Source organism: Poecilia formosa, unplaced genomic scaffold, assembly GCF_000485575.1.
Source record: "Poecilia formosa unplaced genomic scaffold, Poecilia_formosa-5.1.2 Scaffold174, whole genome shotgun sequence".
Taxonomy (NCBI): domain Eukaryota; kingdom Metazoa; phylum Chordata; class Actinopteri; order Cyprinodontiformes; family Poeciliidae; genus Poecilia; species Poecilia formosa.
The window spans coordinates 1,169,501-1,185,031 of NW_006800113.1; the positions used below are offsets into that span (position 1 = coordinate 1,169,501).

The 15,531-nt window shown below is 41.3% G+C and overlaps 1 protein-coding gene across 4 annotated transcripts; it reads right to left on the reverse strand.

Annotated features, from left to right (window-relative positions):
* Window positions 1-1,384: 1,384 nt before the first annotated feature.
* Window positions 1,385-14,245, reverse strand: tubgcp3 (tubulin gamma complex component 3). 4 transcript variants are annotated; one of them, XM_016678149.1, is made up of 24 exons: window positions 14,037-14,245; window positions 12,563-12,670; window positions 12,116-12,183; window positions 11,965-12,042; window positions 11,678-11,886; window positions 10,911-11,089; window positions 10,320-10,432; window positions 9,333-9,458; window positions 9,177-9,245; window positions 8,972-9,104; window positions 8,732-8,898; window positions 7,559-7,669; window positions 7,341-7,449; window positions 6,406-6,595; window positions 6,181-6,316; window positions 6,024-6,092; window positions 5,811-5,946; window positions 5,074-5,162; window positions 4,735-4,866; window positions 4,508-4,648; window positions 3,391-3,507; window positions 3,208-3,302; window positions 2,975-2,990; window positions 1,385-2,793 (listed from the first exon to the last, which is right to left on the reverse strand). In XM_016678149.1, exons 1-24 carry the CDS (start codon window positions 14,110-14,112, stop codon window positions 2,722-2,724), a joined length of 2,739 nt encoding a protein of 912 aa, XP_016533635.1. In that variant the 5' UTR covers window positions 14,113-14,245; the 3' UTR covers window positions 1,385-2,721. The 4 variants fall into 4 exon arrangements, with proteins under 4 accessions (XP_016533635.1, XP_016533633.1, XP_016533636.1 ...); XM_016678147.1 differs by having other exon boundaries at window positions 10,320-10,438; XM_016678150.1 differs by lacking the exon at window positions 2,975-2,990.
* Window positions 14,246-15,531: the final 1,286 nt, after the last annotated feature.

Here is a 15,531-nt window from a genome sequence, read left to right on the forward strand (position 1 = left end):
TATATAAAATAAACTATCATGAATTTCACAGAATGTCNAGCACCACGTGTACCACTGGACGAGTTCTGCTTAACTGCCCAAATTAACTAAACAAATGATAGCCACTAGGTGTCAGTAATTACACTTACAATATAAACTAGTCAAAACATACTGATGGAGTCAGCACAATGTCATTATCAATTAAAATGAACCCTATCTGTGAGGCCCCTATTTAAAATAAGTCCAATGAAAGCAGGTCTATAAACTGATATAATAGTGATAGATTTCAGGGCATCCATTTCTGTTGATTTGATAGATTTCGGTCAATGAAACCAGGGATTTGTGCTGATTACTTCAAGTTAAAAAACCCCAAAAACGACCTATTGCGGCTGATCAATTTTGTGGAGGTTTGCAATTATCAGAGGGAAACAAACGGAGAAAATAGTACTTTTATTGTGATAAGTTTTAGTTGATGCTTAATGTAAGTGGTGTGTGAATAACATTCAGGAAATAAATTTTAATTTACAATTTTTTTCAGAGCAGTATATGTGTCTGAGGGGTTTTGATGGCATGCAATGATAAATTTATGCTGCCATTGATGGTTAAATATATTTTTTATATATTGTGATAACTGCTATGAAATTGCATTAAAGTGTCTTTATTTGCATAAGACTTAACATGATATTTATGTATTAAAGATACTTTTTATGGGAAGTTCCAATGAAAAGAGGACAAGTAAGGATTGGAAACTTTTAATGTAGTTGTTACTTCTGTCCTATTGCCAGCAGGTGGCAGTATAAGTCAAAAACCAAATCACACAGCATCATCTCAAGGACTGTGCAGAAACATTTAAGCAATGAGACTTTTTTTGTTGAAAAAAATACATTTTATTAAAGAAGTAGGGTGGATTATTCCCAACATTTACATTACTTTACGAGCTACCCAATGAATTTACAGGACCAGACAGCGTACAAGTCCTGACCCCAGTTCAGTCAGGTTACGCACTTCAGAGAAATGTCTGCACCTTACCAAAGTTTACCTGCTCTGATGGGGGCGAAGAGGGAAATGTGACCATTACCAAAAACCTGAAATAGTTCCTCCAGCTGCAGAAGTAAAAGATTTGTCACCGAACGGCAGTGCTGTCGAACACGTACCGCTCTGCACCAAACGAACTGCTACTGTTGAAATACTGAAGAGAAACATGAGCTGTTGAAGCAAGTTTTTAAACCATCCCTGATGTCGGATCGCGGCTCCCTCACTTCGCGATCTACATTCGAGACGTATCTTGAGTAAATGTGGCGAACCTAACTTAAATGCTCGATTATCACAGCTGGAATAGACGTGCTTCTAAAAAATATGCTGTCCAAGTAAACATTTTCTGACAAATACTTATTTAGACCATTGATTTTTTTTTTTTGTTTATGTAGAAATATGTACAATTTAAAAAAGAAACAGTTCCTGTGGTGACGAGATGTGAGGTTGTTGTGGTTGTTGTTTTTTTGACGATTGTATTTAATGATAAGCCTCTGAGAAGGAAGGAACATTTACAGTTTAAAATGAAAAGGAAAGAAACACATTTAAAATACAAATTAAGTCATTTCAGATTCCCTATTTGGTAGAAAAAAAACTATAAATAAATAAATTATGAAGACTATTTCAATGGATTAATTCTGCCCTTAGGTTCTCTGTAAATCCAAGGGTGTATCACTTGTGTGTCTTAAATCTCACGTGATTGTGAACAAGCTAACCTGACAGTGATCAGCTTTCAAAAGGGCGTACATCACTATGTTTTTTTTTTATTGAGGAGAAATTCATAGTTCGGCTGTTTACTTCCATGTTTTCTGCACAGATCAAATTCTTCCATCAGTACAGACACTATGCTGTCATCTAGTTAAACAACTGGTTCCTATTTTGAACTAATTATTCAAAAGACTCTGTTAACGTGAGAAAAATATTTGTAAAGGACCGATCTGTCTTGAAAAAAGGGGGGGAAAAAATTTAGAAAAGCTGATTGTAATTTGTTTCACACTTTAAATATCTTATTTGCTTTGACTCTATAAATATGATATCCGCCCTTTTAAGAGGAAGTGAAAAATATTGCAATCAGATCCTGATTGTAAATAAAACATCTCCAGTTTGTTCCTTCAGCTTCTGCTTGGTTGTTTGGTTTTCTCCAAACTACTAAAACTTTGTTTAGAAAAAAACAACAACAAAAAAAAAACAAAAAACTCCTGACAGATTTACTGAAGAATAGTACTAACAGTTAATAGATATTGTATTATTTTAATAACCTCTATGAAAACAAAAATGGAAAAGAAATGCACCTCAGATTCAAATTGGTCGCCCTCTAGTGGGAAGACAGAAAGCCACATGTGGTTCCACATGTGCTTCAACACATCCATACACTTTTCTTTTACACTATGTACAGACGGGTGTGTTGGGACTGGACTTGGCAACCAGGCTGAGAAACAGTTTTCCCTCCTTTAGTAAGGCATGCCATGTGAGGTGACCTGGACATCTCGGTCGGACGGCTGCGTCTTTCATCTCTCACTCAAACTAATATCGATTTTTTTTTTTTTTTTTGCAGAATTCTCATATCAAGCCCAGATCCTGTCAGGGTTGGTCTGCTCCAGATGTTTTTCCCCTTCCATGGCGTCTCCAGAGCGGTGGGCGGAGGTGGCCTGTGTGTGAGGTCACACCTTGTGCTGCGATGGGAAGCGTCGGCCGTCTGAGCTGCGGCCCTCACGTCAGATGTTTGACAGACGGCGCCCTCTGGTGGCGCCCAGCGACGCCCGCAGCCTCGGCTCTCTGGCCCTGATAGAAAATTCAATCAGAAAATTTGGAAAAGTGGTTCAGCTGCTGAAAACTTTGAGGTAAACGCACACACATCTCTTCTCAAGTAATCGACTATTGGGCATTTTATATTTTCCCAATAGGGCAAAAAAAAATCTACCTAAAGTGTGCTGCTGTTGCTCTAAGAGCCCTTCAGCCTCACCTGACTCCTCGCTCCTCTGTCGGTCAGTTGAAAAAAGGAAACACAAGTGAAATTAAAAACAGAAACTTCCCCACACTCCCTGATCCCTAAGGTGTTGTGTGTGTGTGTGTGTGTGTGTGTGTGCGTGTGTGTGTGTGACTTTGTTTCAATTAGGAGATAGAACTGATTTCAAAATCAGTAAATCCACGTTTACAGCTGTAAACGTGGATTAGTTTGGGATTCAGCAGTCGGACCTGTAGTGCTCGTTGAAGTCCAGCCTGAAACTGAGGAAGCGCAGACTCTCGTCTGAACTGGTCATCAGCAGCACTAGGAACTGCTGGACGATGCTCTGAACAGAAGGAAGCAGGAAGAAGTCATTAGCTGCTGGATTACCCAAACGTGGAGTCGGATCTACGACGGGGAAAATCAAACAGAACCTGGTAGAAGTGGGTGAGGATTCGAAGCTGGGATCGCATCTTCGGTATGGTGTCCTGAAACTCCTGAATCCGCCTCTTCTCTTCCGCTTCCTGTTCTGCCGTCACGCCCCATTCGCCCTGAACCACCAGACAAGACATCAGTCCTGATGGGATACTTCACTGTGCACGGGCAATTCAACAGATAACTTCTTAAAAATCTCTTAAGCGCTGCAGATTTAACTTTTAACATGTTATTTACTTTACGTGATAGATTTTGTTTTTGGAGCACAATGGCATCCCAAAAAAAAAAGCTTTTGAGCTTTAGAGTTTATGACCACTGATGACCTGGAACTGTCATCGGATGTATGGAAGTCTGGTAGTGACAAAAAATAAAAATCAGACCTGGAACTGTCATCGGATGTATGGAAGTCTGGTAGTGACAAAAAATAAATGAATAAATAAAAATCAGAGGATATATTTTGGTAGTTTTGATTTTTATTTTTATTTTTTTTTTCAGTAAAATATGCCTACATTTTACACTCTTGAACTGGATTCAAATATTGCGATTTTTATTGGGGGGGTTTATAACTGGATAAAAAAACATCTGTATTTAATTTTTTTTTTGAAAAAATAAGCAATTTTAGATAATAAAAATAAGTTAAAGTTAAGATACAAAATTCCTGAGTTTTGTAGATGGTGCCACGCTTTACCAAGAGCAAAAAAAAAATCCTAGGAACTTTTTTTTTTACTAAAATTTCTGTAAATTTGCTTTAGTTATTAGTTAACTTATTTATATTTTTAAATAGTTTATATACTGTATAACGCAAAAAAAAAAAATAAAAAATCAAATAATTTTATGTTCCATCTTTTTCTCTGAAACTACAGCAGCTGTTGTGACTATTACAGGTCTGATGGAGTCGCCCAAATGTTAGTTATGACTTTATCTTAAAATAAATCTAATTTAGTTTTTCTCAGCAATATCAAACATACTCCAGGAACCCTGTGGTGCTCATGAGGTTACCATCATTCTTGCACATTTAGAGCATTAATGTACATTTACCCATTCCTTTTTTTTTTGTTGTTTTAAACGGGGAATATCTTCCCAAATAAAGGCACGTCTGTGTGTGTTTCATCTCACCTCCTCCTCCCTCTGCCGCTTCTTCTCCTCAAACTGCAGCCGCAGGGTGAGCTCCTCCAGCGCCGAGCGGTACAGGGAGTCCTGCGCGTTCTGAAACTCGATAATTTGGTCAAATATGGCCCTCAGCTGGTTCAAAAGGGACTAGGCGGAGAGATAAAAGCAGGAATGAGTCAAACGGCGGGGAGAGGCGGGGAGGAAATGGAACGGAGTAGAAAACGCTGCGTCACCCTGCTGTTGTTGTCCAGCAGACATCTGGAGATGATGGTGTCCAGGAAGACGTCGTGGGCAGCGATGATGTGGTCGAGGTCCTGGGCCTGCTGGACTTTGTTCCACAGCTCGTCCCATGAGCACTCCAGCACCTACACACACACACACACATTTTATAGGAGTCAAGTTGGGCATTCGTAACGTGACAACGATGCACAACTCATGCTTCCACAACTTCTTTTAATATTTAAAATCCACTTAATGAACAACGTGATTATTTCGAAGCAACACATCCGTCTGCAGCCGCCGGTTTTCTCTCTTGCAGAGCATTGCGGCGGCAGCAGCGCTAATGGTCTGACCTCGAAGGTGATGTAGTACTGCATCTGGTGGATGAAGTGAACCATTTCAGAGGCCAGGATGTGACACTGGTGCAGCACACCGGAGAGCTCTGGAGGGCGACGGAGGACAGGACAGGTACAGACAAATGACCAAACTGAAGGCCGACGGGAAGTCAAAACATGGTTAAATTAATCAATTACACAAAAAATAAATAAACTCAAATGAGTGTGATAAATTCCAGTTTAATATTTTTGGAAGAGCAGTCTTGTTTACAGTCTCAGTTATGTTTTTGGCTGCATGTTTTTTTTTTTTTTTTTTTTTGTTGAGTGTTCTTCTTGAAATCAAAGTTTATTGGTCTTTCAGGGAGCAAACACGCAATGCGTTACTTGGAAACGGCCTCGAAACAACAATATTATCGTTCAATAATTTGTGGGACAATTTATCAGCCCGCAAACGTTTGTTACGGTGACAGACCTGCGCCTTGTTAAAGGATCTGCGTCGCACTTTTTAAAAGCTTGTTTTGTTTTTCACATTTCTTAAATCAAAGGTTAATATATGTGATAATATCCTGGTAGATGTCTGAGGGCATCAGTAAAGAATAAAACGCATTAATGCCTCGGGTAGTTTAGCACGGTTTTATGTGCATGTGAAGTGCTGGTCGAATTCTTAAAGAGCATTAGCCTTCAAAACAAAGTATAAAGAGTATTTGGGCGGGATTGTGTGTGTGTGTGTGTGTGTGTGTGTGAGTGTAAGGTACCAGGCATGGTTTTGAGCAGCTTGGCGTTGCACATCTGTCCCTTCCAGATGTCGGTCAGTGTGTACTCCATTCGCTTGGCCCTCCACAGGAAGTTAAACACTCTGAGGTAGTGGCCCATACACTCTCTGGTGAACACCTGATGACCAGAAAGACACACATCTTAGAAGCGAGTTAACGTTTGATCAATAACTGATTTTCAGAGATGGGCGTTACTGTTGCAATGGGTCCATCGACGTGATAATCCAGACTGAAAACGTCCCAGCCCGTATCACCAGGAGACACCTGAAGGCGAAACGTAGACACAGCGCCACCCGTCGGCAAGAATCTAAAAGAAATGTTTGGATTTCTCACGGCGAGAACGCAGCGGCACCTCCAGCAGGCGAACGTCCAGCCTCCTTAGGATCTCCGAGTTGTCAAACTGCGCGTTGGTGGCCCTGACCGCCGTCTCCAAGATGCCGGTCAGGTTGTGCTGGTACAGCGTGGTGGCAGGACGGGCGAGCTCGGGTCTGCCAAGAAACGACACGGTTACAACCCCCACGTCCCCGGCTGGACGCTGGGATGGTTTGATCGTTACGGAAGGCGGGGAAGGTCAGACTTTAGCAGGTCCATGAGGTGCCTGATGAAGTCGCCCTGGCCCAGCAGCAGGTATCTCCTCATGGCCTGCAGGTGCTCCAGCAGCAGGTAGTTGCGGTTCAGGACGTCCAGCAGGTATTTGCTGGTGTCGAAGTACGCCGCGTCGATTTTCTCCTGGAAAGCTCCTTCCAGGTCCGACAGCAGCTCCGCAGCTGCAGGAGAACGAGAGACGAGAGTCAGATCCAGGCATCGACGACGCTCCACACCGACGTCTTAACTCAAAACTAGCAATATGCATTTATAAAAGCACTTTTCGTTACACTCAGGTTTAGTTGCAAAACATATTTAAGCAATTTACGTGATTAAAAACGCCAAGAAACAAAAAAAAAAAAACCCGTTAAATTACAAAGACAAGTATCGAAAAGCTGTAATCCAAAGGTGGACTCATCAGATGATGTATGAACTGATAAACAAAACAGAAGGTAGTATCCTTGACTGGATTTCCAGTCAAACGGATCAATGTTTTCTGCGGTACACCTGCGTGTTGCGCAGGAAAAGCTGCAGATCAAACCGAGTCTGGATCAATGAATCCTGGTCTGGCCTCCGCAGCCAGAAGGGCAGAAGGACGAAGCCGGTGAGCGGTAAAAGCATCGATCCCTGCCAGTCCACTAACATTGGTCAATATGACCATCAATACAGAGTGGACACTGATGTCATTAGCATCCCTGACTCCCACAACAACACTGGAGAGTTCAATACTTACAGTGCTGTGAAAAAGTATTTAGTCCCTTTATAACGCATTTTTTCAGGTTTTTTTTTTTTTTGTCACGCTTATCAAAAATAAATCAAAGGAAAAATATTATTTTAGATATTTGATCAGAAATATTTAAGTTTGAGAGGAGGAAAAAAAAAGGAGCAAGAACAGAAGAAGAAATCTGGACGAAGCGAGAGCGTCACCATCTTTTGGCGTGTCGGCAGGTTTGGACGCCGGGGTGATTTTGCCCGGCGGCGTTCTGTCATGACAAACTTGATGCAGGAAGTTGATGGATTTGCCAATCAGCAGGACCTAAGAATACAAAATACATAAATAAAAGAAGATGACTGGTTCTTGTGGAGATTCTCTGCCGTTTCCATGGCGTTGTGTCTTTCGTCACGGAGGCCTGTGGAGCGTCTACCTTGCGAGCCTGGTCCATGGTGATGAACGAGGGGATCATCGACTTCCTGAGGGAGTATTTGTCGTGCCACAGACGATCCGTCTTCACATTTGGGTCTGATGCCACAAAGAACTACAAGCAAACAACAAGATTAAAAGAGGAGAGATTCTTTTGAAGCCTTTGTACACAAAGATTAACTGTATTGTGGTTTAGAAAACATCACCTGCCCACGAGAAAGCCTGTTTTTAAAGAGTATTTTGCAAAATTTAACATGTTTTATTGTATTTCCGTGATAACCAAAGTAAAGTGGTGCATAATGGTGGAGTGAAAAGAAAGCAAAAAGACATTAACTTTTATTTTTTACGAACCAACATCTGAAAGGTGTGGCGTGCATTTGTGCTTAGCCTCTTTAATAAAATTCAGTGCGACCACATGCTTTGGGAAGTCAACCGATAAGTGAATACTTAGTTGAAAAAATACGTAATTTATAACACAGTTACTCCGCAAAAACTCAAAATCTTACCAAGTTTTTTTTTTTATCTAGTATCTATTGCAAATATGTTAAACTAGACAAAAATACTGGGTTTTTTTAAGTCAATTTGCTTATTCTAATATATATTCTTATTAGATTTTTCAACTTACATTTTTATTAGGATTTGATTTAGCTCCACTCACCAGTTCCGATCTAAAAAAAAAATAACTTAAAATATTTTTCTAAAAGTCACAACGCGTTATATTTTTCATGTCTTATCAACCGTTACTGTAGCGACCGTGTGAGGCCTCCCGGGTGATTTTCACTCTGAAAGGTTTAACAATTTAATTTGGGCCGTTTTAAACACACAGCACTAAAATCCATTCCAGCGCAACAGATAACTGTGAATCCATAAATAACCATGCGAGAGAGGCTGAGGGGAGGTGAAAAGGAGACGCATCCATCATGGTGGTCTCCATTACGCCGCTCTCATCAGTTCTCGTTTAAGAGGCGGTCGTTCTCGTTCTGCCCTCTCCAGCTCCACCTAATGCTGCCGTTCGTTGGGGTCAAACATCAGCGCGTTTGAAGGGAACAATGTTCCCGAAACAAGCCATAAACTCTTAACGAGTTTTTTTTTTTTTTTTTCAAAACGACCTCGTTAAGCGCGGCGTTCAGGAGCGTTTCAGTACACCGATCAGACCCAAAACAGGAAACGACCGCACCTCGTGGTACGTGTCCTCCAGCTCTCCGTCGTATATCCACCTGTAGAGGAAATTGAGAATGGGGTGGGAGACGAGGCTGAGGATGTGCTGGACCAGCGCTCTCATCTGCGGGTCTCCCGTCTTCCCGTAGGCGTGAACCGCGGAGGCCAGCTCTCCTCCCTTGCGACCTGCAGACACGCGCGGATCCGGTCACGTAACGATGAGCGCGCCGCATGAAGCTGCAGGAGGAACCCGACCCACCTTGGCAGTAGTCAACGAGGGCCGCCAGCGTTTTGAGTCGCACTTTGGGGTCGTACATCCAGACCAGGAGCCTCCTCAGCGTCAAGCTGCTCTCTGTGCACATGCTCACACCCTGCTCGTCCTCCACCTGCAACTAAAACCGCACAAACATCAACGACACGGCGATGTCAGAGACGCTCCACACGCAGTCGGTCTGCGCGTTTACCTGTGAGTGGAGGACGGAGAGAAGCCTGTAGTATTCCTTCAGCTCCTGATGAAGCGACGCGCAGAAGCTCTGCACGGTTCGGCATTAATGGAGGATTAGCAAAGAAGGAGAAACGCAGGAAGGACAAAAACAAACGCAATGCAAACCCAAACACACCTGGCCCACCAGTCCGAAGGCCCGGTCCAGGGTTCTGGCGTCGGTGTACTTCCTGACTTTGTTGTGGAGCCAGCCGAGTTCAGACAGTCTGCTGCTGGTGTCCCTCAGGGACTTGCATAGCACCACCTGGAGAGGCAAAAGCATATCAAGTTGATATCACAGATTTAGCTTCACCCTGTTCAATTTCACTACAGTAATCTTATGGTTTTGCATTTTAAGCACAAAAATGTTTATTTTCTACTTTTAAAAAATAATTTTTTCCTTTTTTTTTTCATAATTTAATGTATATCTAATGTGTATAAAGGCTTAGGGGGTTAAGTGAAAAATCTGTAGGATAGTAATATAACATTACTTATCATTTATTATAACATTTGAGTAAGTAGGTCTGTGTTGCCTTTGCAGTCGATGAGTCTTGTGTTATACATTTACCTTGAGCAGGTAATGAGCATTAATGGAGAGCTAAAAATTACTGCAGCTTCCATCGAGCGGCCAGTAATACCTCAGAATGCCCACTAAGCATCAACAGAACGGTTTCCCAGCAGGAGCGCAGTTCACATTTAATGACGCATTAAATTTTCATCTGCTTAACAAATCCTTTTATCTGGGAAGCTTTGCGCAGAGGTTAAGTAGGAGAAAAACCCCTGTCCAAAATACCTCTGTCCTTGGCTAATTTATTTACGCCTCCTGTGGGAGTGTGTCCTGATGGAGCACATCGACCAGAGGCCTATGTTTAGTCCCACTGAGAGAAAACGGAACCAGTCCCACCCGCAGCCTCCGCATCGACGGCATGACAACAAAAGCGGCAGGAGACAGGGGGGAAACAAAATAAATCAAAAGAAGAGAAAACAAAACAAGAGACGTTGACGATCGACCTGCTGAAGCGCCATCAACAATCATCTGATCCCATCGTCCCACTCTGAATGTCGCGTCCAGATCTCCTGACCAGCTGAGGAATTTCAGCTTCACGACTTTCAAACGCCGGCCTACCTTGCTGTCTATTTTGTAGCCGTTGTCCTGGGCGTTCATCTTGATGAACTTGCCATCTATTCCCTGGAAGACGTAGAGGATGTCCCGCACCAGCGCCGCCTCGTTAACCTCACCTGCAGCTGCAGAAGAAGAAGACGACTGGTCAAAACTGGAGATGCGATTTAAAACAAAAACGTTGAGACAAAATACAAAAAAAAAAAAAATAATTGGTCTTAACAACTTAAGGCACGTCTGCTTGAGAATAATATTTTAAATGTTTATTGCCACACAATTATATTTTAAAAACTAAAAGTTCTCGCTGCAAAAACTTGGAAAGTTACATTTCTGGTGTTGCAACAGAAGTGGGCCAAGCAGAGACCTCCCCAGCACGTGCAGCCCTCTACTTCATGTTGCAGAGACATTTTGGGATTATATTCCTTAGGGATTAGTGACGCCAATGGTTATTTCTGTTTTTCTTTAGTCTGCCTCTGTGAGTTAAATTACTACCACAGTGACATCAATAACTACTTCCAAACAATACTTAATGCTTTAATAAAAAAGAAAACAAATCTTGTTCTTTATTAGTTTTGTGTCTTTGTTCACATGACTCACCGGCTGCATCGCCATCTCTGCGAGGTCGGACCGGTCTGATGGTCGGCACTTGTGGCCCGACTGGTGGCCGGGTTGTGGGCGGAGCCAAGATGGCTGAAGGGGAGGAGCTTATAGGGAGCACCCAGGCTAACCGTGAGCCTAGCGTCTGAGTAACTGCAGCTGCAGACTGGGAAGGTTGACTGGAACACACAAAAAAGGTTCTGGTTTGTACTGGAAATAATCTGAAGCTTTGTTGGGAATACTTATTGAGTTGGTTGCCAAAAGAAAATGGAAAAATACTCGAATGCGGCAAAGTAGCCATGGGTTTTTTGGTTGAGAAATGTTTATTTTAAGTCATTTTTGAATTTATTATTATTATAAAGGAACCCTGACATAAATCTAACAGAGTTCTCCTATCTAATTTCTTGCGAAACATGAAATAATCTCCTTCCATTTGCATCACTTTGCACCATTAAGGTGTAGCCATATATTTCAGACTGGAAAACCTTGTTGTCGCTCCTTCCTAATTAAAAAGTGAGCCCAGAGTGTTTACTGGTCACTTTTTGACTGAAGGTCTCCTGAATCATTAATGAGAGCAAATGGAGGTGAAATGGCCTTCAGGTGCCTCATAAACTTGTTATAACATCTCAGGGCTAAGAGGTGAGAGCTAATTGGTTCTCCTTCTATCTCGACTTTTATAGAAACATCAGATTAACAACTGTGTTCTACTGGAAGCCTCTTAGGTGAGGTGTAAAGACAACGGGTGAAGCGTGAACATCAAACCTCACCCAGCCAGCAGTGGCGGCGGCGTTGGCGTGGGTCCATTCAGCGTGTAGACCCCTAGACTCGAAATCCCGCTGGTCCCAACGCTTCCAGACAGGCCGGCGCCCCTTTCGCCGTAGCTCAGGGCCAAGCTCTGGGGTCGGGTGCAGTAGAACGGGGTGGAGTGGGCGTCCCTGGGAAGGGCTTGGGCAAAAAGCGCCCCGTAGTTTCCAACCTGAGGGAAGTCAGTTTCAGCCATCTTTAAATTCACTTTCAGCGTCGGATCGTAAAGCTGTGTGGGCGTTCCTCCTACCCTGCTGGAAGGCTTGCGGGGGTCTTCAGACAGGCTGAGCAGCAGGTAGAGAACCGACCAGCGATGCTTCAGAACAGCCTGACAAAGCAGGAAAACATGGATTAATAGAAATGTTTACAGAGGTTAGCTAAAGCTAACAGGAAACACAAACCTGCGTCTGAAGCTTCCTGTGCAGCTCTGAGAACAGAGCAGCATCTGCTTCTCTCCTCTGCCGCAGCACTGCAAAGGCAATGGAAATCAAAAGACAAGTTTCTGCTGCTGCTGCTGCTTTGTTTGTGTTCTTGGACTTTATTCAAATGTCCAATTTAAAATAACTCAGAAATCAGCAACGTCTCATCGTCTCAGTCTCTGAAGTGCCGAGCTGTTTCTGTTTTATCGTCAGAGCAGATCAATGTGTTCCCGCCAACTGTACTTCATCAGCTACTATACAAGTCCACTGGGATTAGCGGCTGTGGCGCAATAAATGTTTTCCAGCGTAAAAAATGAGAACGCCCACATAATGTGGATTTATTATCCGCTCTGCTTTCAGACAATGTCAAAGAATAGCAATACGTAATGATCCGAAGCTGCCATCATGAACAGTCTGAGCTGCACTTACATTCCTTCTTGATCTTCTCCGACACCAGGAACTCGTCTCGTTCAATGGTGGGGGCGTAGTTGCTGCCGATGACTCGCACGGCATACTGGAACTGGTGGGCGACCTCCGCTGCAGAAACACATGATCGGTTAACAAAAGGGCAGCATGTCATCCAAAAAAGTTTCACCTTATATGTTGATGTTTTTATTTGTTTCTCCACACCTGGACACTCCAAAACCCTCATTTAGCTGCTTCTTCTTCTTCCTTTTTTTTTTGTTTTAAAGGTTTGTTTGCACTAGAGGCCTCTATTCATTAGTAGCTGGACAAGAAGTAGGGCAGAAAGAGAAGGGAAAGACGGGCAGTAAATGGACCAGGACAGCTGCATCGAGGACTGTGCCCTCAGCACAGATTTGGTCGGTTCAAGTCAATTCATGATTTAAAAAAGCAAAAGCAGAAGAAATCTGTGAGGGCAAAATTATTTTTTTATGCCATGGTTTAATCATACTTCAAATTGGATTTGGTTTCAGTCCAAATCCAAGATTTGTTTATTAAACATCAACTCTACTAAAATGGAAAGCTTTAATTCATTTGCTGAAAGTGATAAAGAGAGGATAAGGTAAGGCAAGAGAAAACACCTTCATGGCCATTAATTAGCAAACAGGGTCTTCCTTCAATTTATCCACTTTTTCACATTTTATCCTCAACCTTTTGCATTTGTGCTAAGCAGTGTTTAATACCCTCACACTTATGTGCTGCCTAAGTCAAAGTGTTTAGTTTGTGATTTCTGCATGATAAAATGTAAAAAAGTCAGAGGGTGAATTATTTAAAAGCCACTCTCCACGATGACAGCCTCTGGCGTGGCTGTTTTCTATCCTGCAGGGGCCTGCAGCTAGCAGGGTGCAAGTGCATCCAGAAGCCGCAAACACTTCCAGTTACTCTGCACGATGGCTAAAATGTTCACACACTAACAGAGAGCTGGGATACACTAGAAAACAGTCAATCAAAGCCATAAGGGCAGTAAATTACACGAACATCCGAGGAGCGGGATGTGCAGCATCATGAGCGAGCCCGCTACGTGCCGCCTGTCCAGTCGCAGCTACCAGATAATATCTCCAAATCATAAACATTCATTTTAACATGTTCGTAAATTTTTGATTTTGGAAAAATATATAGACATAAACAAACGCCCATCTTGGTTGATTGCAATCCTCGGCCACTTCAACCGTTTTACGTCGTTAAAACTCAAGAAACCGGCGTGGAAACCCTTTAATTATTCATAAATAATGAGAGATCTGACGTAAAATGTTTACGCCGAAATCCCAAGCCTTCCCCGTCGAATCTCCCGATATATTTGTTGTATGTATAGAGTACAGTTAAAACGCAATACATTTAATTGAAACAAAATGGCAAGTTTTTGAATGGAACTTTGGCTTGGAGCTTCCTTGAAAGATCCAGTGTGGTAATAAGGCGGCCAAGCTAACGTTTACTGACGTACCTTCGCTTTTCCCGGTGATCCTGCAACACAGGCTCTGCAGCAGAACATTGGGCGATTTCTGGTCCAGATTTGCCATCCCGTCCGTGGATACTGTATCTGACGTTTCCCTAAATAAGAAATACGTTAGATGGATGTCAACTAACTGCAGCCTCCCTGTTTTAGCAACGCCATCTTGACAAAGCAGGTCAAGCTAGCATGGCACAGGAAGTATGTGACCGAGTTCCTTTCAAAATAACAGCACTGATGCTTAACAATGATTAATAAACAAGCTCAAGAGACTAACATGAATCATTTATAATTGCAGTTCCAAAAACATCATAAAAATTATATAAAAAAACGCAAAATAATTTCAATACTAAATACTTAGTAAAATGTAACCAATTAATAATAGATTAAATGAAATATAAATATACAATATTAAAAATAACTTAAATATTGATTGTATCACATTATTAAATATTAAGTTACTTTTCAAAGTTGCAAACTTGCTATATGTGCAGAACCACCGAAGTGAAACTCTAACTTACATAAAACAAAGACAAACACAAAAAGTGAAAACATAACATCTCAAAATTATATATATGAAGAATTAATAAAAAATGACTAGATGTTTAAACAAGTCAACAAAAGTAACACAGACACTGAAAAATAAAATAGAAGCTAATAAAATATAATACTAAATTAAAACAATACCTGCAATCATTTTTAAAGTAGTTCTGTCATTTAAAAAATATATAGATTTTCTGATATATTTTTAATTTATAGCAGGACTGAAACGTTTGAAAATAAAACAGCATAAACTTCCCCAAATAATGACACGTTTTGTTTAATATTTGTTTTTTTTAATCAAATTTCTTGTTGACAGAATTTATTTCGAAGGACAAAAACAAGAAGTAGTTACTGTTATCTTATCTAACTTTACACTAATGATTCATATGAACCCGCCGAAAGCGTCTCCAGGAAACAGACAACGGACATTTTAATGAAAATATTTCCCCCTTGAAACAAAGTAGTGCGGGCTGTGGTTCCGATTTGATCTCAGGCATTTATTTTACAAAATACATTCATTGCAATTTGTTTGGCATATTCCACCTAAAGATACTTAAATAACTGATATTATGAATAATTAAAGTAAAATAAATACAGTCAACATCACAACATCTTAGTGATGTAAGCAGGATTATAGTTGCTAACTGAATGTTTTGATCAAACAATTTTATCCTTTTACTTTTTGCAAATTAATTGTACATAGCATATCACACCAGTAGAAACTGTAGTAGAAATATATGTTGAAAGAAGACCAACAAAGTCGAACAGTGATCATCATCCTGAATTTACCATCCTCACTGTAAATCAATGTCCACTTGTTCTGAATGAGATAGAATTTCATTGGAAAGTTGGTTTATTTCAATTATTCCAATTTAAACTTGTTTGTAATTATATAGATCAACAAATAGGGTGATATAGTTAAAGCATTTGTTTCTTTTAATTTAAA